Source organism: Ammodytes marinus (genome assembly GCF_949987685.1).
Source record: "Ammodytes marinus genome assembly, chromosome: 9".
In the NCBI taxonomy this organism is placed as follows: domain Eukaryota; kingdom Metazoa; phylum Chordata; class Actinopteri; order Uranoscopiformes; family Ammodytidae; genus Ammodytes; species Ammodytes marinus.
Window position 1 is genome coordinate 26,844,780 of NC_137213.1, and position 16,980 is coordinate 26,861,759.

At 38.3% G+C, this 16,980-nt stretch overlaps 2 protein-coding genes across 2 annotated transcripts in view; both read right to left on the reverse strand.

Annotated features, from left to right (window-relative positions):
- Window positions 1–1,361: 1,361 nt before the first annotated feature.
- On the reverse strand, window positions 1,362–8,678 carry sdhc (succinate dehydrogenase complex, subunit C, integral membrane protein). Its single transcript, XM_080034290.1, has 6 exons — window positions 8,648–8,678; window positions 7,459–7,518; window positions 6,970–7,071; window positions 4,467–4,528; window positions 2,436–2,599; window positions 1,362–1,643 (listed from the first exon to the last, which is right to left on the reverse strand). Exons 1-6 carry the CDS (start codon window positions 8,662–8,664, stop codon window positions 1,539–1,541), a joined length of 510 nt encoding a protein of 169 aa, XP_079890416.1. The 5' UTR covers window positions 8,665–8,678; the 3' UTR covers window positions 1,362–1,538.
- A 2,407-nt stretch (window positions 8,679–11,085) lies between these two features.
- The window catches only part of atp1a2a (ATPase Na+/K+ transporting subunit alpha 2a), a 53,610-nt gene continuing 47,715 nt past the window's right edge, over window positions 11,086–16,980 (reverse strand). The window contains exons 20-24 of the mRNA XM_080034279.1: window positions 15,643–15,788; window positions 14,828–14,958; window positions 14,219–14,320; window positions 13,390–13,481; window positions 11,086–11,395 (exon numbers count right to left, since the gene is read on the reverse strand). Coding sequence (XP_079890405.1) covers window positions 11,367–11,395; window positions 13,390–13,481; window positions 14,219–14,320; window positions 14,828–14,958; window positions 15,643–15,788 — 500 coding nt within the window. The 3' untranslated portion in view covers window positions 11,086–11,366. The remainder of the gene's footprint in view (window positions 11,396–13,389; window positions 13,482–14,218; window positions 14,321–14,827; window positions 14,959–15,642; window positions 15,789–16,980) is intronic.

Sequence of the window (16,980 nt, forward strand, 5' to 3'; positions counted from 1 at the left end):
CAAATCCAGTCTTAAATTAAACGCCAATGGATTGAAACGTGCCTGCTGCTGTAACATGGTTTAGACTCAACTTAAGGAATCATCTCCACGGCAAAATCACTGCAATCCCTCGTGTATTTAAGCCTAAAAGAACAATTTAACAAGAGTTGTTTTTTACCATGACAATTATTTTGAGCGAGCAACAGCTTAAATATAGATTTACCCAGCAACAGAGCTGATATAGCTGTGAGGGCAGTACACCACCACCCAATTATTAAATCAACTCTTGACTTTCATAGACACTGACAGTTATTGTAGAGACACTTGTGTGCTGTGTCCTTAATAAGCAAATGTGTTTTGCTCACACGTGTGGCTCCCCAAATTAATTCTATCAACATCAAAATGAAAAGAAATGCAAGTTGACAAGCATTTCCCCCCTCCGAGCCCACCAGTAACCAATTGATAAAAAAACAATTTTGCTGGAGCTAACTAGACTAAAGTGGTCACGTGCGTTTGTTTCGCTCTGGGCACGTTCAATTCATTTGATCTGAACAGACAATGTTTTTCAAACCCACAGCTGGTGCAAAACAGTATGGGTGTATAAGCCAATGGTGCCGGGGTAGTGGTTGTATTTTCTCTGTATGTTCTTGTTACTGTAGCCTAGATATAAATGGTTGGAGTTGGATCTGACATTACATCACGGCGTGCCTTCATTCAAACTGCAAGACAAAATGCTGTTGGGGTGTAAGTGTGTAGCTCCAGCTAGGCGCAGTGGGAGGGTAAGGCCCGAGGCAGGCTGCCGGTGAGGAGCCCTGTTCACACACACAGCTTCCAACCACTCGGTCTGGCTACCTCAGCCCCCACTCTCTCGCTGTTTTCCTCCTGATAAAAAATGCATCTGAACAGCTGTGGTCAGCAGAAGGTAAAATATGAATGACAGCTTATACGGTAAACAGACGCTCTACTCCACACTACACATGCACACAAACAAACACACATACATAACATTCCTGTGCATAAATAGACACCCTGCAGGCACACACACGCACACACCACACACAGAAACAGAAACACACACACACACAGCTAGGGCTTGACTGTGACTGGGCTCATGGAGGAAAATGGAAAAGTAATTAATACATTTGATGTCACGGCACTATTAGACCAAATTACATAAGGATATCTCATGTAGGACACGTCTAATTTTGGCCACCACTAGTTGTTGTTGTTCATATAAGAGTGTAAAAAGAAAGTGGGACACATTTGCATGCACTTTGCACTCCACACTCCTCTCCCTGCATTTGATGACCCCCAAAGCTTTCCAGAGAATAATTACTTTAGTTCCAAGGGACAAAAACATCACAACCACTATTTTTTTTTGTGCGTACAGCATAATATAATCCTTTATTTAATTCATTGATGAAACGGGGCCCTAGGCAGGCCAGAACAGAACATATACACAAAATCTCCCACAGTGAATTCAGTCAACATCCCCTCCATCCCCCCTTTCCCTTCCCTTCTTTCATTTTTTCTGCTCCTTTCTTCTTGTCGCCATGTGTTCAGAGCATACACAGTGCTATGGAGGTGATGATGGACAGGCCAATAACTGTGTAGCCGGTCTTGTAGACCTCTGGGATTCGGAAGCCTTTGCCAATGTCCCAAAACTGATTTAAATAATAATAACCAAATAAGAGAAAAAAGAGAGAGAGAAAGAGAAGAAAAAGTTAGCATAAAAAAAAATCACCATCAGCTTTTAAATCTTGGAAAATGTAATGTATGTCTGATGGAATATGTAAAATAAGCAAACAGGACCAAAATGAAAAATGAAAAAAAATGGCATTTAAAATATTAAAGGAATAGTTTAAAACATTTTTTTAGCTTGTTGTTTCACTCTCTGGTTCAAGACAAGGGGACAGAAAACATTCATTTAACTGTTAGTACATTTTTGGAGAAAAAAAAAATGGGCAAAGGTTGCTCTTCGCTAGATAGCTTAGCTCAAATGCTGGTAGTCAAAGGAAGCATAAGCCTGACAGTCAGAAGACATACTTTACAATATCACTTACGGTCCTGTGTGCTTGTTCATTGTACCATTTACCATGGTATGTTGCGCTCTATATTTTAGCACATTGTCATTTTAGTGTCCAATACATACCAGAAAGAAACTGCACCAGATGAGGTGCAGTATTTGAGCTAAGCTAACTAGCAATGAGCGACCATTGCCCATTGCTTCATCAAAAATGCATGCACAGTTAAAATGGGTTCAGTCACTTGTCTAGAACCCGATAGTGAGGCAATACGCTAATAATGAAAAAAAATGAACTATTCCTTTAAGCTGAGGCTTCCAGACACAACATTAAAACATGGTAATTGAAACAAACTAACATAATCTGAAATACACTCTAGTATGGCATTTAAAGACATTTGCTAGATCTATAGATCCAATGATTAAGTCTTACCAAGTGGCGGATGCCGTTGTAGGTGTGGTACGATACGGGGAAGGCCAGGCCGAACTTTACCAACCCGATGAGAGCGGGACCGATGGACAGTGAGTGGATCAGGTCCAGGTATTGGGGGTAACTCCCTGGCAATACCAACGCTGCCACCGCAAAGGCTGATATAGCTAGAGACAGACAGAAGATATGTGTGAGTGTGTATGTGTGACTAAGAAAAAAAAACTTTTAGAGAGAAAGTTATAAGTGATAAATTGACACATGTCTAGAACCAAAATACAGCAACATATGTCTTTTTTTCACATATTTATCAAATGTTCACAGGTGGTATTTGGTCACAGGATAAAGGGACACATGATAAAAATTCATAATACAAAATCATATATTTCATGGCTTCAATATCATTGCTTTCATGGCGACATATATAAAAAAATAAGAAATAAGAAAGAAAAAAGAAAAAAGAAAGAAAAAAATAAATAAGATATATAAATAATAAGAAATAAGAAAACTAAAAATGTGAGAAATACTTCACTAATGTGGAGATAAGAGCCAATATTTATTTTCCTTTCTTGGTCAGCTACATTTGTCTTTGCTGGATGAGTCTGCATGAGTCACACCATACCTCAATCGACCAGGCATTTTTTTTAAAACATCTGAATGTCTCCGTTATATAAAGATTTTGTTTTTCCTCCGCCGTCTAAATGAAATGTAGGCCAAACAATGGCTGTGCATCAAACAGTTGGTTACAATGCATGGAACACACAGTACTTCTGGCTAAGCCTTCTGTCTGCTTGATTAAAAAAAGCCCAATGGTACAAATAAACAACTTTATTTTTCTTTTGGAAACATAGCCGGTTTGAGTTAAGCACAAAAGGCAGAGTTGCACAGAAGCAAAAAAAAAACATAAACATTCATTGTATTGGTGAATAGACAACCTTTAAATTGAACACTACATTTACTTTATGTATTCATATTTTCCTTTTGCAAAATAGCATTCAGAGTAGCAGTATGGCTTGTAAAGATGACTCTAAGTGAGTGACATATTTAGAATTAGCAGCCTTTTGGAGCGGAGCCAGAAAGTTTATTTCAGACGGCTGCGATTAGGCATGTGTGATGTTTTGAAAGATGAGACAAACGAGTGCGTGTGTTTTTAAACTGACAGTTGAGCGTGCTGACCTTTAGTGAACCCATTAACATGTAAACACGGCCGGACAGAGCTTTGACAGCACGGTAAATCAAGGTCAACCGCACTGATGTAATGTGTTACATCGGTTTCAATAGGCCAAAGGGTAAAAGCCGTAAGCGCTGTTAAGGCTTGGATTTCACATGCTAAGGGCGGAATTGTATTGAACAACTTTTGTTTGGGTAATGCCAGTAAATGCTTTTAGCAGAAATAATAGACCAAAAAATGCCCTGAAGCATTTTTTTTCCGGTTCAATAGAAAAGGTCAAAAAATGGTAAAATGGTAAATGGACTTGACTTATATAGCGCTTTTCTAGCCGATTTTCTCGGCCCCAAAGCGCTTTACATATCTTACCACATTCACCCATTCATACACACACTCATACACCGATGGCAGTAGCTGCCATGCAAGGCGCTCTCTGAACCATCGGGAGCAATTTCGGGTTCAGTGTCTTGCCCAGGGACACTTCGACATGTGGCGGGTAGACGGGGAATCGAACCTCCGACCCTGCACTCCAGAGGCAATCTTCCTACCCACTTCGCCACTGCCGCCCGATAAAAAAAAGACAGTTGGCAGTACAATAGATTGAATTGAATCGTTACAACAAAGTAATATTTAAAACGCAATGAAAACCACAAATGAAAATAAACGGTCAAACACTTACTTTACTCGTTCGAAAATAGATTCAATTCAAATTTAGAATAATGACAACCGCCAAGACTCGCATGCATCATCAAGCATTTTGTTTTCTCAATATGGGAGATGTGGGTGTTTTAACTAAGGGAGGGAGAATATTGACAGGAAAATCAATAACTCTTTAGACATGGACGACATAGACAAAGAATATGTGTTACCTCCACTGAGCCCCACTCCTGTTCCTCTGAATGTGATGGACATCACCATTGGGACGGACCATCTGAAACACAAAGAAATGTAACACATTTAATATAACGGCATATGCAGGTTCATCAAAAAAAATAAAATAATAATATCATGGAAAAGTCCATTCAAAAGTGAAACACTCATATTCTAGATACATCACACAAAGTTAGATATATCAGGCCTTTCTTTAGTTTTAATTCTGGTGATTACGGCTTACGATCCAGAATCTCAAAATATTAGCATATTACATAAAACCAATCAAAAAAAGGATTCATGATACAGAAATGTCAACCTTCTGAAAAGCATGTTAATTATAGATTAATTTCACTTTATGTGAAGTGAATATAAAATCCATGAGAGCTTCACTTTTTTTAATTACAGAAATCTTTTTTACTTTTCATTGATATTCAATTTTTTTTTTAGACGTATATTTGGTTGAGACACACTACAGACCAAAAAAGCAAAGCTCCAAGCCTTCACTTGCTTTTACTTGGATTTTTGAAGCCGTTCTGTATAAGGTTTAGGCTTTAGGTTGGGATCAGGCTGTCATGGGCAAGTTGCATCACTTCAACATAATACCGACAGAGAAAAGGGACTCTGTTCTATTTCTCAGAAGACGGGACTCAACAGGCAAAGCTGCAAGGCATGAGAGATATTCTTAAAATCTCAACAACAACAAAAATGTGGCAGTTGACACTTAAAGATTCCAATGTCTGCATGTACACTTAAAGCCACTACGAGTAACAAGGCACGTTGGCGTCCCCTTTGGACAAAAGCGGTAGTATTTTTACGACGCCCGCTGTCGCAAAGCTGTTTTCTAGCTCGTGCCAGGTGTGCGAGTGTGAACTGAGAAGGGCGCAATATAGTGCATGTCCGTATGTTGAAAGTGTGAGGACTCTTTTCGGCTCCGTGAGAGTGGTTTTGACACTGCATCAACTATTGCCAGTCAGTGCTACACACACCTGATTGCAATGAGTTGATGCAGCAGCGTCACCTAACTATTCTCTCTCATGGAGCTGAAAGATTACGTGTCCTCACAGAAAGCGAATGAACGAGAGATGGCAGTTAGTATGGATCACGATGAGGTAATGTGTTTGTGTTGTTGATGTAAATAATGACTATTTCAGATAATGGTTATCTGATGATGGTGAAGCAAAGCAAACTTTGTGTTAGTACCAACCGCTCATTCATTTAGGAGTAAACAATGCAGTCTAGTTTCGCTCTTGTGAAATTGTATACATGTTGCTTGGCAACGCCCTCGTCCCGCCCGTAGCCTATATCACTCTCCCTTTTAGCTTTTCTTCATTGCATTCTCTTTTTTTTCTTTGATGGTTCAGCCCCGTTATCAGTCATTATGACGACAAATAACTATCTCAAACAAGGCTCCCGCTCCCCTTCCCTCACCTGGAGGGATAGGCTTCTCAAATTGCGTTGCTGCTCCTCACTGAAATCTGCGACCAATACGGATATGTGACCATAGAGCCTGCATGGGGAAGCGAAAATCGGACTGGGTGTACGACCAGACCAAAAGCACTAATAAAAACTATATAAAAACGTCTTTCTTTGCACTGATGGTCTCGTTTGCTGTTAAAGGTAATTTATGATTATCAGAGGAAACATGAGGCTGTTTAAAAGATATTTAAATGTTACTCGTAGCCGCTTTAAAAGTTAAACTAATGTTCTTATATAGATTAACTTTATATGAATAAATAAAGTTGAGAAGTATTTAAAACACTGGATCACCAATGTTAGAAAAAAAAATTCAAATGGTAAAAGATTATCTGCTATGAGAATGATCCCGGATGAAAGTGAAATGCTACGTATGCTAAGAATAAAAAAGGTTTAACTGCAGGTGTCTTGATTCTGACAGTAAATCGAGGTTTTAACTTCACTTAATGTATCCAAAATGCATGGAAGTCTCTGGTAATGGTGGATTGTCCTGCTGTTTTATAGGGATTAAGAGAATGACAAAACTGCCTAACCTACAAAGTTTACTTTTAACAGTGATGTGCTTTCAACTTGGATAATGGTCTGCAGTGGATTTTGACTGTCTTTTCGAAAAATAAAAGTATTAAATTATAAAACTTAAATAAAGTGTATAATTTCTTTTTTTTTTTAACCTTTATTTATACAGGTAAATCCCATTGAGTCCGAAGACTCTTTTGCAAGGGAGACCTGTTTCCATTTACACGTTACCGGCATTCACACACACATTCATACACCGATAGCAGGCTAACTATCAACATTCACACGAGGCAAGGTGGGTGAAGTGTCTTGCCCAAGGACACAACAACTATGACACAGGTGGCAGGGCGGGGATCGAACCTCCAACCCTTTGATCATCGGCCGACCCGCTCTACCAACTGAGCCACAGTCGCCCTTGAAGAACTGCGTCATATCTGTCCTTTACTTGCGATTATTAACTGAACAAGACACAGGCTACGCACTGTACTGCATGTGATATACAGTACATACTGGTATATGGTGATGTGAGGAGACATGGGTCTGTTTAGTCGGGCATTCTTGTTCCAAAACTTGTTCATCTCCTCCTTAGCTGTGGTTCCCATTGGAGCGGCACTGTAGTGGAGAGAAAAAAAACCTGGTTAGAGAACAAAAGTTTACACTAAAAAACATGTCATGTACATAACAGTATGAAATAGAACTAGACATTTATCCATTCATTCAATAAATGTTGTATTCATTGTATTTTATTAAATGCAAATAAATGGGATATATGGGCATTTTACAGCCATTGAAAAACCATATCAGTCGGCAACTACTACAAAGTTTGTATGTGAACCACAGTGTTTCTGCCCACACACGACACACGACACACGACACACACACACACACACACACACACACACACACACACACACACACACACACACACACACACACACACACACACACACACACACACACACACACACACACACACACACACACACACACACGACTCACTGTCTGTAGAGGAAACTGTATTGTGGTCTGGAGAGGCAGACACCCTGGCGGGCGAACGTCCTAAAGACAAAAGACAAATGTTAGAATTCAGCTCATAATTGTTATAAGGACTTTTTGTATCTGCAGTTAAATAAAGGTGAAGAAAAACTAACAAACAGTATCTAGTACACACACTAACCTTGGCTTCGAAGAATATTTAATGATTGGGCCGTTCCTAAATATTGGAGTGCTTCCTTTCATCAGTTAAATAAGTATTTTTTATACCCTGATGATGACAAATTATAGAGGGCATAATTTTGTATGTCAACTGATAGACTACATTTTAAATGTATTTCAAAAATAGATGCTACCAACTATTTTGAGGTTTTTAAATTGCAATATCAGAGGAAGATGGCTGATATTATCATACTCTCTTTGTCTTAGCCCTTTTAAGACTTGTGCAATATTGATTTAAGATATTTAATACCAATTAAGGGCTTTTTTCCTAGATGTATAAATTCAAACCCTTTAATACTTATTAAGGATCTGTAGATAACCTGCCTGGAGCAATGCAGGTAAACCTAAATACAATCCGATAGACGAGGAGATTGAAAAGGGCGTCTCTGAATGTTTAACTAAATATGTAGTAAACTAACTTCTAGGAGTAGTGATAAACATTGCTTTGATTGTCCGGAGAGGTGCGACTTTTGCCTTTAACAGCCATTTAAGGTCAATGAAGTGGACATATATTATATAATAAAAACGCTTGACTTTCTTGGGTTGATACAATCACGACTGTAAAGCAATGTTAACTGTCAGCTAACTCCAAGCTAAAGCAGACCAAATTGTCCGATAAGGAAGCCTAGATTCAAAGCGATTTATTAATAATGGTGTTATATAACGACCATATAAAGGCTTACTTAGGCAATACTTAATACTGTTCAGAGCCAAAGTTCACTCTCAACAGTAAAAAAGGCTACAGTAAAACCGCTAGCTTTAGCCTGCAAGCTAACGTGGGCTAGCGCTATGTCGCACCCTATTTAGGTTAAACAAACCCAACAAAGAGATGTAAAATGTTACACTCGGGTGGGTTGTCATAAGCGGTAACATTGCTGTGCTATCATTGTGTCTATTTTACATGATAGTCCCCGGTTAACTACAGCAAAAGCTTTTCCCCAGCCCAAACATAACGAAGCACAGATGTACTGACCTTAGAAGCAGCGCCATGTTTGACAAGCAGTGAGTGGAAGTGACGTAGGCGGATGTTATTATTCCTGCAAGCTGATAGAAAAACCTTCAGCGGTTGTCTTCAGAAGGTCACGTGCGGTCACTGAGACTTCAACGCATGGACATATAAAGAAACGTGACTTTATTTCCCCCTCATTCACATTTATGAGCTTGTTATTGTTTGATAAACCATGAGGTGGCTATAAGTTCATACTTCTTCCTACTCCTTTTCAGGCATATCATATATAGGCCTATGTCAATTGTTTTCTTTTTTCTTTTTTGTAAAATAATTTAAACATAATTTGTTTATTGTTTTTTCATGCTTTTAATTTTGTTATGTATTTTTGATATGTCTGAAATAAATTTAATCAATCAATCAATCAATCAATCAATCAATCAATGTTGTGAGACAGTAAATGAATGTGTCTGCAGCAGCCTTTTACCAGCTGATAAAGATAAATGAATAAAGAATACAAATTAAATAATACAGATAAGTACACATTGTACTTATTGAAACTTGTCTATATTGTTTAGTTGTGTATGCTTAATTTATTAACTATTAGTATGAATGTTACTGTTTGCGGTAGTAAGCTGAAACATGGAGCCTAGTTAATGAATTAGCCTAATTAGTGGATCTGCACAAATATATTTTGCAAACTATTTTGATAAGAAATTAAACATTGAAGTATTTTTTAAAGCAAAAAAAGCGAAACATTCCCTTTTTACAGTTGTCATGTCAGTGTGATAGAACAGGTGATTATTCAATTATTAGAAAAAAAATGTATCTATGATGAAAAGTATTGGTAGTTGAACCTATAGTTGAGTTTATTTACATAGACTAGTGTACTTACACACACACACACACACACACACACACACACACACACACACACACACACACACACACACACAAACTTTGAATATATATAAAGGAATATAACAGTTAAATGTTGCAATATATTTTGCGACATCATTAATTGCAAGGACACAATGAAAAAAGAGAAAAACAGTTTGTACAACACCCACATTTAAAAACCCCAAGAGAAAACAAGACAAAGGTTAGGAAAACCATAAATACAACCCAGCTAAAAGATGGAACCCCAATTTTAGTATCCAGTGTCCCACGTAATCATAACATGGTCAACATGTCATTAGGAGGGGAAGATATAGCATCTCCCATATCCAACCCAAGCAAAAATAAATGCATGCTACAGTGATTAAAAGTATTGAAAAGGCCCCCCCACACACACACACACACACACACACACACACACACAGACAGTCACATACAGTGCATGATCATGCAGACAGCAAACCGGTAGTAAGGTTAATGATGCCCAGAAGCAGCCCCATAGACTGGATTCCCAATGGCGATTTTCCGATATAAATTTTGCATAAAGCACGAGGAAAAGGCCGTGTAAGACACAGAATAGACAAGATTTCGGTTGGTTATATGATAGTTAGAACACCCTCTAACAAAACACTAGAATAGTTCTTCTCACATTGCCTTTAATTATACATTTAAAAGATAAATGTAAAAATAGCTTCGACCAAAGTGCTGGTGACATGAGATACTCGGAAGGAAGTGCTTGGATGCCTGTCAATTTTCTTTCTCCTCTGTTTTGACAGTAAGATAACGAGGGTCCAGCGGATAGAAGACACAGGGACATGCATAATGGATGAACAGATAAGGAAGCTATGAGTGTAGACACAGCACAGCACGGTACAGACTGATTGACACTGGATTTTTGAGGTAGATAAGAGTTTTTCAAATCTGATATTGTAAACTTTTTTTTTTGACACAACATTTTCTCTGATGAAGGTGTTATGACTAACATATGGATTGAGCGTGTCATTTTACATTGGAAAAATAAACTTGTCAGTAAGTACCTTCTACTATGTAACGTCAACTCCATTTCTAAATGACTTTACCTCAGGCATATCTTTGGCCAACCTGTACTGCAATTACTTGTAACTCTAGTTGTGGCTTAAATAAACACTGATACTCATATACTGTATATAATATAAGCTTATAAATATTATGGTATTGTCTTGATTGTAGATCTTTCTTGAGGTTAAAGCCAGTAAGATTGTGGTGTGAAAAAGTGTAATGGTGATAAATAGCAATTAACATGTGGTTTGGAAGACATTGCAATCATTGTTATTATACCGGTGGTGCCCTACATATTCAAATGAACAATAACAAGTGTGTATATGTATATATATGTATAATAATAGCAGTAAAGACTGAGGACGACCTAGAGAGACTGTTCAAAAATTCAGTGAATAGCAATTAAAACACTGGCAAAGGAATGATATTTTGGAATCCATTTTATTTGGTACATTTCACTTTATGAACGACATTTGGTATTCCTTTTACAGCCATGATACAACAGGCCATGATGCAACACTTTGGTAACAGTTAACTTAAGGCACATATAGGTGTACACACATTACCATTGTTCTACCATTGGAATTGCTTTCTGAGAAAACAAAGACGTCAAAGCCAAAATCAAGAGCCTATTTTCAGCAGTATATTTGATGAGAATCAGATTTATGAACTGATCCCTGCATTATTACAAGTGACAGAGAGACACACACACACACACACACACACACACACACATTCTCACACAGACAGACACTCAAACAAACGCATACGCCCACAGACACGTTGAAGTCAAACTGACATTTTCTAAATGTTAATAATATGTCTCCTGCTCCACCCAACCTGGAAGAGAGAGAGAGAGAGAGAGAGAGAGAGAGAGAAAGACAAAGTGTCAGAGAGCAAAATGACAGGCGAGGCAGTTTTTATTTTTCACCATAATACCCTTTTGTATCGTTCTATTTGTATTCATCGCGCACTCCATTGTCTCCAAAATGAATCCCCCCCTCCCCCCTCATAACTCTAAGGCTCTGATCACCAGTCCGTGGCACACAGATTAACACAAATGATTAACTGTCACCATAAATTGTATTTGTCTTCCCCCATGTCTCTCTGAAAAGGGCCAAGGCGCTGAACAGATTTTTGAGCTATTGTGGAGTGTCCATATCGTGTGTTTGAATCTCCGGGGGCACGTCTCAAGAGTCTTCATCAGCTCGCCTTCATTTCCTACTACCCATAATTCCCTGCTGTTCGACTCCCTTGCTGTCGGACAGGTATAATCAGTTTTCGCCCGGTCGCACGTTTTTTTTTAACACATGTTCAAGGAGTTGCCTGAAGTCTACATATTGCTGCCTACACGCGTAAGACATAGTATCACACACACCGCACACTGCCCAAAGATTTTTCCCTTTGGGCTAAAAGAAAAATTGCTGAATGGTTTTTCCTGTGATCATATTTCTTCACTGTGTGTGTGTGTGTGTGTGTGTGTGTGTGTGTGTGTGTGTGTGTGTGTGTGTGTGTGTGTGTGTGTGTGTGTGTGTGTGTGTGTGTGTAACAACACAAGAAGTGGCTTGTGTGTTTTTTCGCCCCTTGTCTGTCAAGTAGCTAAATAGATTGTAAAGGAGTTATTTTACAACTATTGCAGATGCAGATTGCAGCCCGTTGGCTTCAAGAATCAGATACAATTAGATTTCAGTAAATGAGGTGGAATTGTCTCCATTTTATGCCTCATTAAAATGGAATTTGGGATGAGACAGACAGACAGACAGACAGACAGACTCACACACACACACACACACACACACACACACACACACACACACACACACACGCTGCCAGACAAACAGACAGACAGACATACTCTCACACACACACACACACACACACACACAGAAAGACAGACAGCAGTGCATTTAAATGCTGCTTTGTCAGAAAACCAAAGTTGAAAGACAAACGGCTAATCAGTCGAGTGTGTCGGAGGCTGCAGCTTGAGAAAAAGCCGGCATTGAAAGGCTTGCTGGATGCCTGATAGCTTTTGTCTGCTTTGCTTTAGGGTAAGGCAAATGTTTTTAAATGAAATAAATTACAGTTCCTGCTTTATAATACATGAAATAAAATTACAATGACAACATAAACACCTGTCAGAAAAACAGCTATACAAATAGGGAAATTTGAATCGTGTAGATTTTGACATGACAGCTTGTTTTTCAAACCCATATTTTTTTTAAGTGACGTCAAAAACTGAAGCTTTCATCCTTTATTTTTTCTCATCAACAATCATCTATGATTGCTACCAACATTGTTTTGTAAAATTGGCACCTGCACTCTCTCTGCTTTTGATCTCAGTTCAAAAAGTGTTCAAAGTTGTTTTTATATATCGTTTATTGTGCTCCTTTTGAACTGACATTGAATTCTCATCTTCTCCCTGTCTGTCTCCATGTCTGTCTCCCTGTCTGTCACCAGGTCTCCCTGTCTGTCTGTCTCCCTGTCTGTCTCCCTGTCTCCCTGTATGTCTGTCTGTCTCCCTGTCTGTCTGTCTGTCTGTCTGTAGAAAAAAAATAGCTTCAATAGATCCTTGGTGTCAGATAGGTGGCTGGCTTTGTCAACCAGTGTAACCTTAAAGGAGTGGACCGTCTACTTTTTTTCAGAATGATACAGAGAGGTCATGTTGAAAAATATACAGAGGACATGTAGAAAATGGCCCATGTGGTGTCAGAGATAGGGCATATCAATCACTCTACCATTACTTCTTTGCAAGTTTTTCTTTTTCAGCTCATTAACAAGACAAAGAAATGCTCCTCCGTCCTTTATAATGGGGACCTCTCTTAATAAGCGCTTACCTCCGGGGCACCTCCTCAGAATGTATTTGCGGACCTCATCATAAATGAAGATGATGATACTGTACGGCACGGCGCAGAACCACCACCAAGTCCTGAGTGGGAGAGAGAGAGAGAGAGAGAGAGAGAGAGAGAGAGTGAGAGAGAGAGGGAGAGGGGGGGAGAGAGAGAGATAGAGAAAGAGAGAGAGAAAGAAAGAGAGAGGGATAGAGAGAGATTATTATTGTTTATATTAATTTATAAATAAGATATCATATGTACATCTCTACATTATGCTATACATTGTTATACTGTATCTACATATTGTTCTGACTTTTCTCTTTTGTTATTTTTTTGTTATTATTTGTATTATCTGTAATGCTTTGGCAACATTGTTTGCAATAATAGTCATGCCAATAAAGCTCATTGAATTTAATTGAGAGAGAGAGAGAGAGAGAGAGAGAGAGAGAGAGAGAGAGAGAGAGAGAGAAAGAAAGAAAGAAAGAAAGAAAGAAAGAAAGAAAGAAAGAAAGAAAGAAAGAAAGAAAGAAAGAAAGAAAGAAAGAAAGAAAGAAAGAAAGGGAGAGAGAGAAAGAAAGGGAGAGAGACAGAGAGAGGGGTGTCGGGGTGAAATAGCAGTGAGTCACTTGCTCAAACTGCAAAATTGTTAAATTTATCGCGGGGCATTCTTTAAAATGAAGGATAACAACTCTGTGTTTAAGAAGATCACACACTTCATTTGGGAGAGGAGAGTGACAGGCTAATGGCAGGCTATTAGGGGCTTTGAGAGGTTATTTTTCGGTTCAGTGGACATATGCATATGGAGTGGAGTGCAGTGTGCGGTGGTGCATACTTCAGAGGGTACATGCGCAGGGCAACGTCCATCCCAGGGCAGTAGGAGAGGAAGGCGGCCAGAGCGGTCTCAACAAACAGCCCGAAAATCAAGATCCGGTTACTGTTGTGGACAGAGGGAGAAATAAGCAAAAAGGGTTTAGGACAAATTGGATTCAAGCTATTAAAAACACTGGAGATAAAAAACACATTTCAGTCTAACTACTTTTAAAGGTAAGAAATGGAAGAGAGAAACTTTCGTTTCCATAATAACATGGTTTCTTTCATACAATAAGTCTAAATGTATATTTCTCCTATACAACCATCTTTAACAGCCATTTATCTCAACATCAGTTTTTTCAATACTTCAATACTTTTTGAAAACTTGAAGATCATTACTTGACAATCGAAACTTCTAAAGCACTTACATGAACAACACTTTCAAAAATAATTATTAGCACTTATGTATGCCGTAATTGTCTGATTATAATACATTTAGTTCTATAAAAAATATGCTTAAAATTACTTGCATACAATATCTTTGATTTATAAAATGAATTTGAGTAAAAAAAAAATCAGAAAAAAAAATCTTCATGTCTTTATTTGACATCCTTAACAGCCCATCACTTACTTCATGCCTTGCTGGAAGAGAGAGTTCCTCCTGGTCTTGCAGATGATGACATCGGCCCATTGGACGACCACGATGCTGGCGAAGAAAGACGTGTGGCAGGTGTATTCAATGATCTTCCTCCCCTCGTAGGTCTGTAGGGTTCACACACACACACACACACACACACACACACACATTTTATTTAATGCTAAACCAGAACATGTATTTGTCATTTTCATTTAAACTTTATTTTTACTCGAGAGATCAATTGAGGGGTGACCCTCCTTTGTAATAATGTCGAGTTAAACAAATGCAAAGCAAAATAATAGGCTACATACATTTTTTTTTAACCTTTATTTATACAGGTAAATCCCATTGAGACCGAAGACTCTTTTTCAAGGGAGACCTGTTCCCATTCACACACACATTCATACACCGATAGCAGGCTAACCATCGAACATTCACACGAGGCAAGGTGGGTGAAGTGTCTTGCCCAAGGACACAACAACCATGACACAAGTGGCAGGGCGGGGATCGAACCTCCAACCCTTTGATCATCAGCCGACCCGCTCTACCAACTGAGCCACAGTCGCCCCAAAAATGTAGACAGTGATGTAGAATGGCTGCAATTAAAATGAAATGGGTGAAAGTACAATATAGCCCAATTTAAAACAGTTACAGGTGGAGTTCGGCAGATTTAAGACAACACGCTTACATTTCTTAAAGGATATAAAGGTATTTATTTTAATCTGTTGCTGTAAATTGAATGGAAATATAAAATAAAATATAGTTGTAATTGTGTGTGAGTTTTGTCCTATATGTCCCTGGTTCCTTACCCACTGCTGTCCATACCAGTCCTCCAGGTCGTTGACTTCTCGGTCGTCCCAGTTGATGCGGATTCCGATCAGGTGACTTGGCAGGAAACCGTTCTCAGCCAAGATCACAAAGTATGTGAAGAAACCAGCAAGAGCCTGGATCATGCCTGGAACACAAGACATATGCAAAGGATCAATGCCAAAGAATCGTGTACACTTAATAAGTGCAGTCTAAATGTTATATTGCATTTTATGTGTGCATTTTAAAGGGTTTATTTCATGGGTCTGTGCATTGTTAAAATGAAAAAGTTAAGAAGATTCATGAATATAGTAATACAAAATGTATCCATCTTATAAAAACTTCAAACTTTTTAGTTCTACAGTAGATACTGAGAATTTCAAACGATCAAAAGTTGTGTCAACCAATTATGTCATACAGATATCAAACAAAACCAAGTTGGTCAAACATTTTGAATCAAACGGTAAACAAAACCTGTCTGGAAAAACGTAAAGAAAAATAATTATTCAGTTGGAATTCTTAGAATGTATAACTCAAAACATGAATTTCCATTATGAATTATGAGTTCATTATGAGTTATCTCATTATTTTTATCAAGCCGAACTTTTCAATAGAAAAACTTTGATAATTTGAAAGTCCGTCTGACCTACCGTGTCCTGACTAAAAGACTTTGTAGTTTATGACGGTAATTATTTGTAATCATTTCATTTGAAGTGTCCTTGTAGTGACCAGTAAATTACATTGTCCCTTCCAGGAAAATGGGTAATGATTATAGCTACAGTTATGGATAAATGGATAGACGGATGGATTTCATTTAATTCAATTTTGTTACAGAAAAAGAAGGAAAATAACCGGAATTATAGATAATGGCTGTCTTTAAACAAAAGCTATTTTGATCAAAACAGCAGCGCCAATGTTCCAACATTTCAGATCACTTATTTAGAGGAATTTTACCAAAATATGAGAAATAAATTGACTTGTGTGCAACCTCATTCCACAAGGTGTTTTTCATACTTAATGGTTTTTCAGAAACAGTGCAGGTGATTATGTGGCTATTTTCCAAGTGAATGGAGGCAGACAGCTGAGGACTGCAATAACTGCCGGTATGGTGGGTTTTAATTTCATGTCGGGAGAAATTGTTTTGTCAGAGTGGGCGCAACGTTTTCAACATGACGGACATTTAATATTAGCGCTCTACAAGTCCTCACATGCACCCAATCTGCACATGGACTGATTGAGGCATTAGCAAGCAGACAATTCTTACTAATTATCTCATTCACTCGGTTTAATGGAAATAACCTGCGCCAGGTCAGGATTTATTGATGATAGATGTTAAGATA

Bases quoted from the DNA above. Each gene is read 5' to 3' on its own strand.
- sdhc (XM_080034290.1), bottom strand. The intron at 4,529-6,969 runs GTATGTACTGTA...TTTGTGTTTCAG, and splicing joins CCTCACATCACCATATACCA to ATGGTCCGTCCCAATGGTGA. The intron at 2,600-4,466 runs GTAACACATATT...GTCTGTCTCTAG, and splicing joins AGGAGTGGGGCTCAGTGGAG to CTATATCAGCCTTTGCGGTG.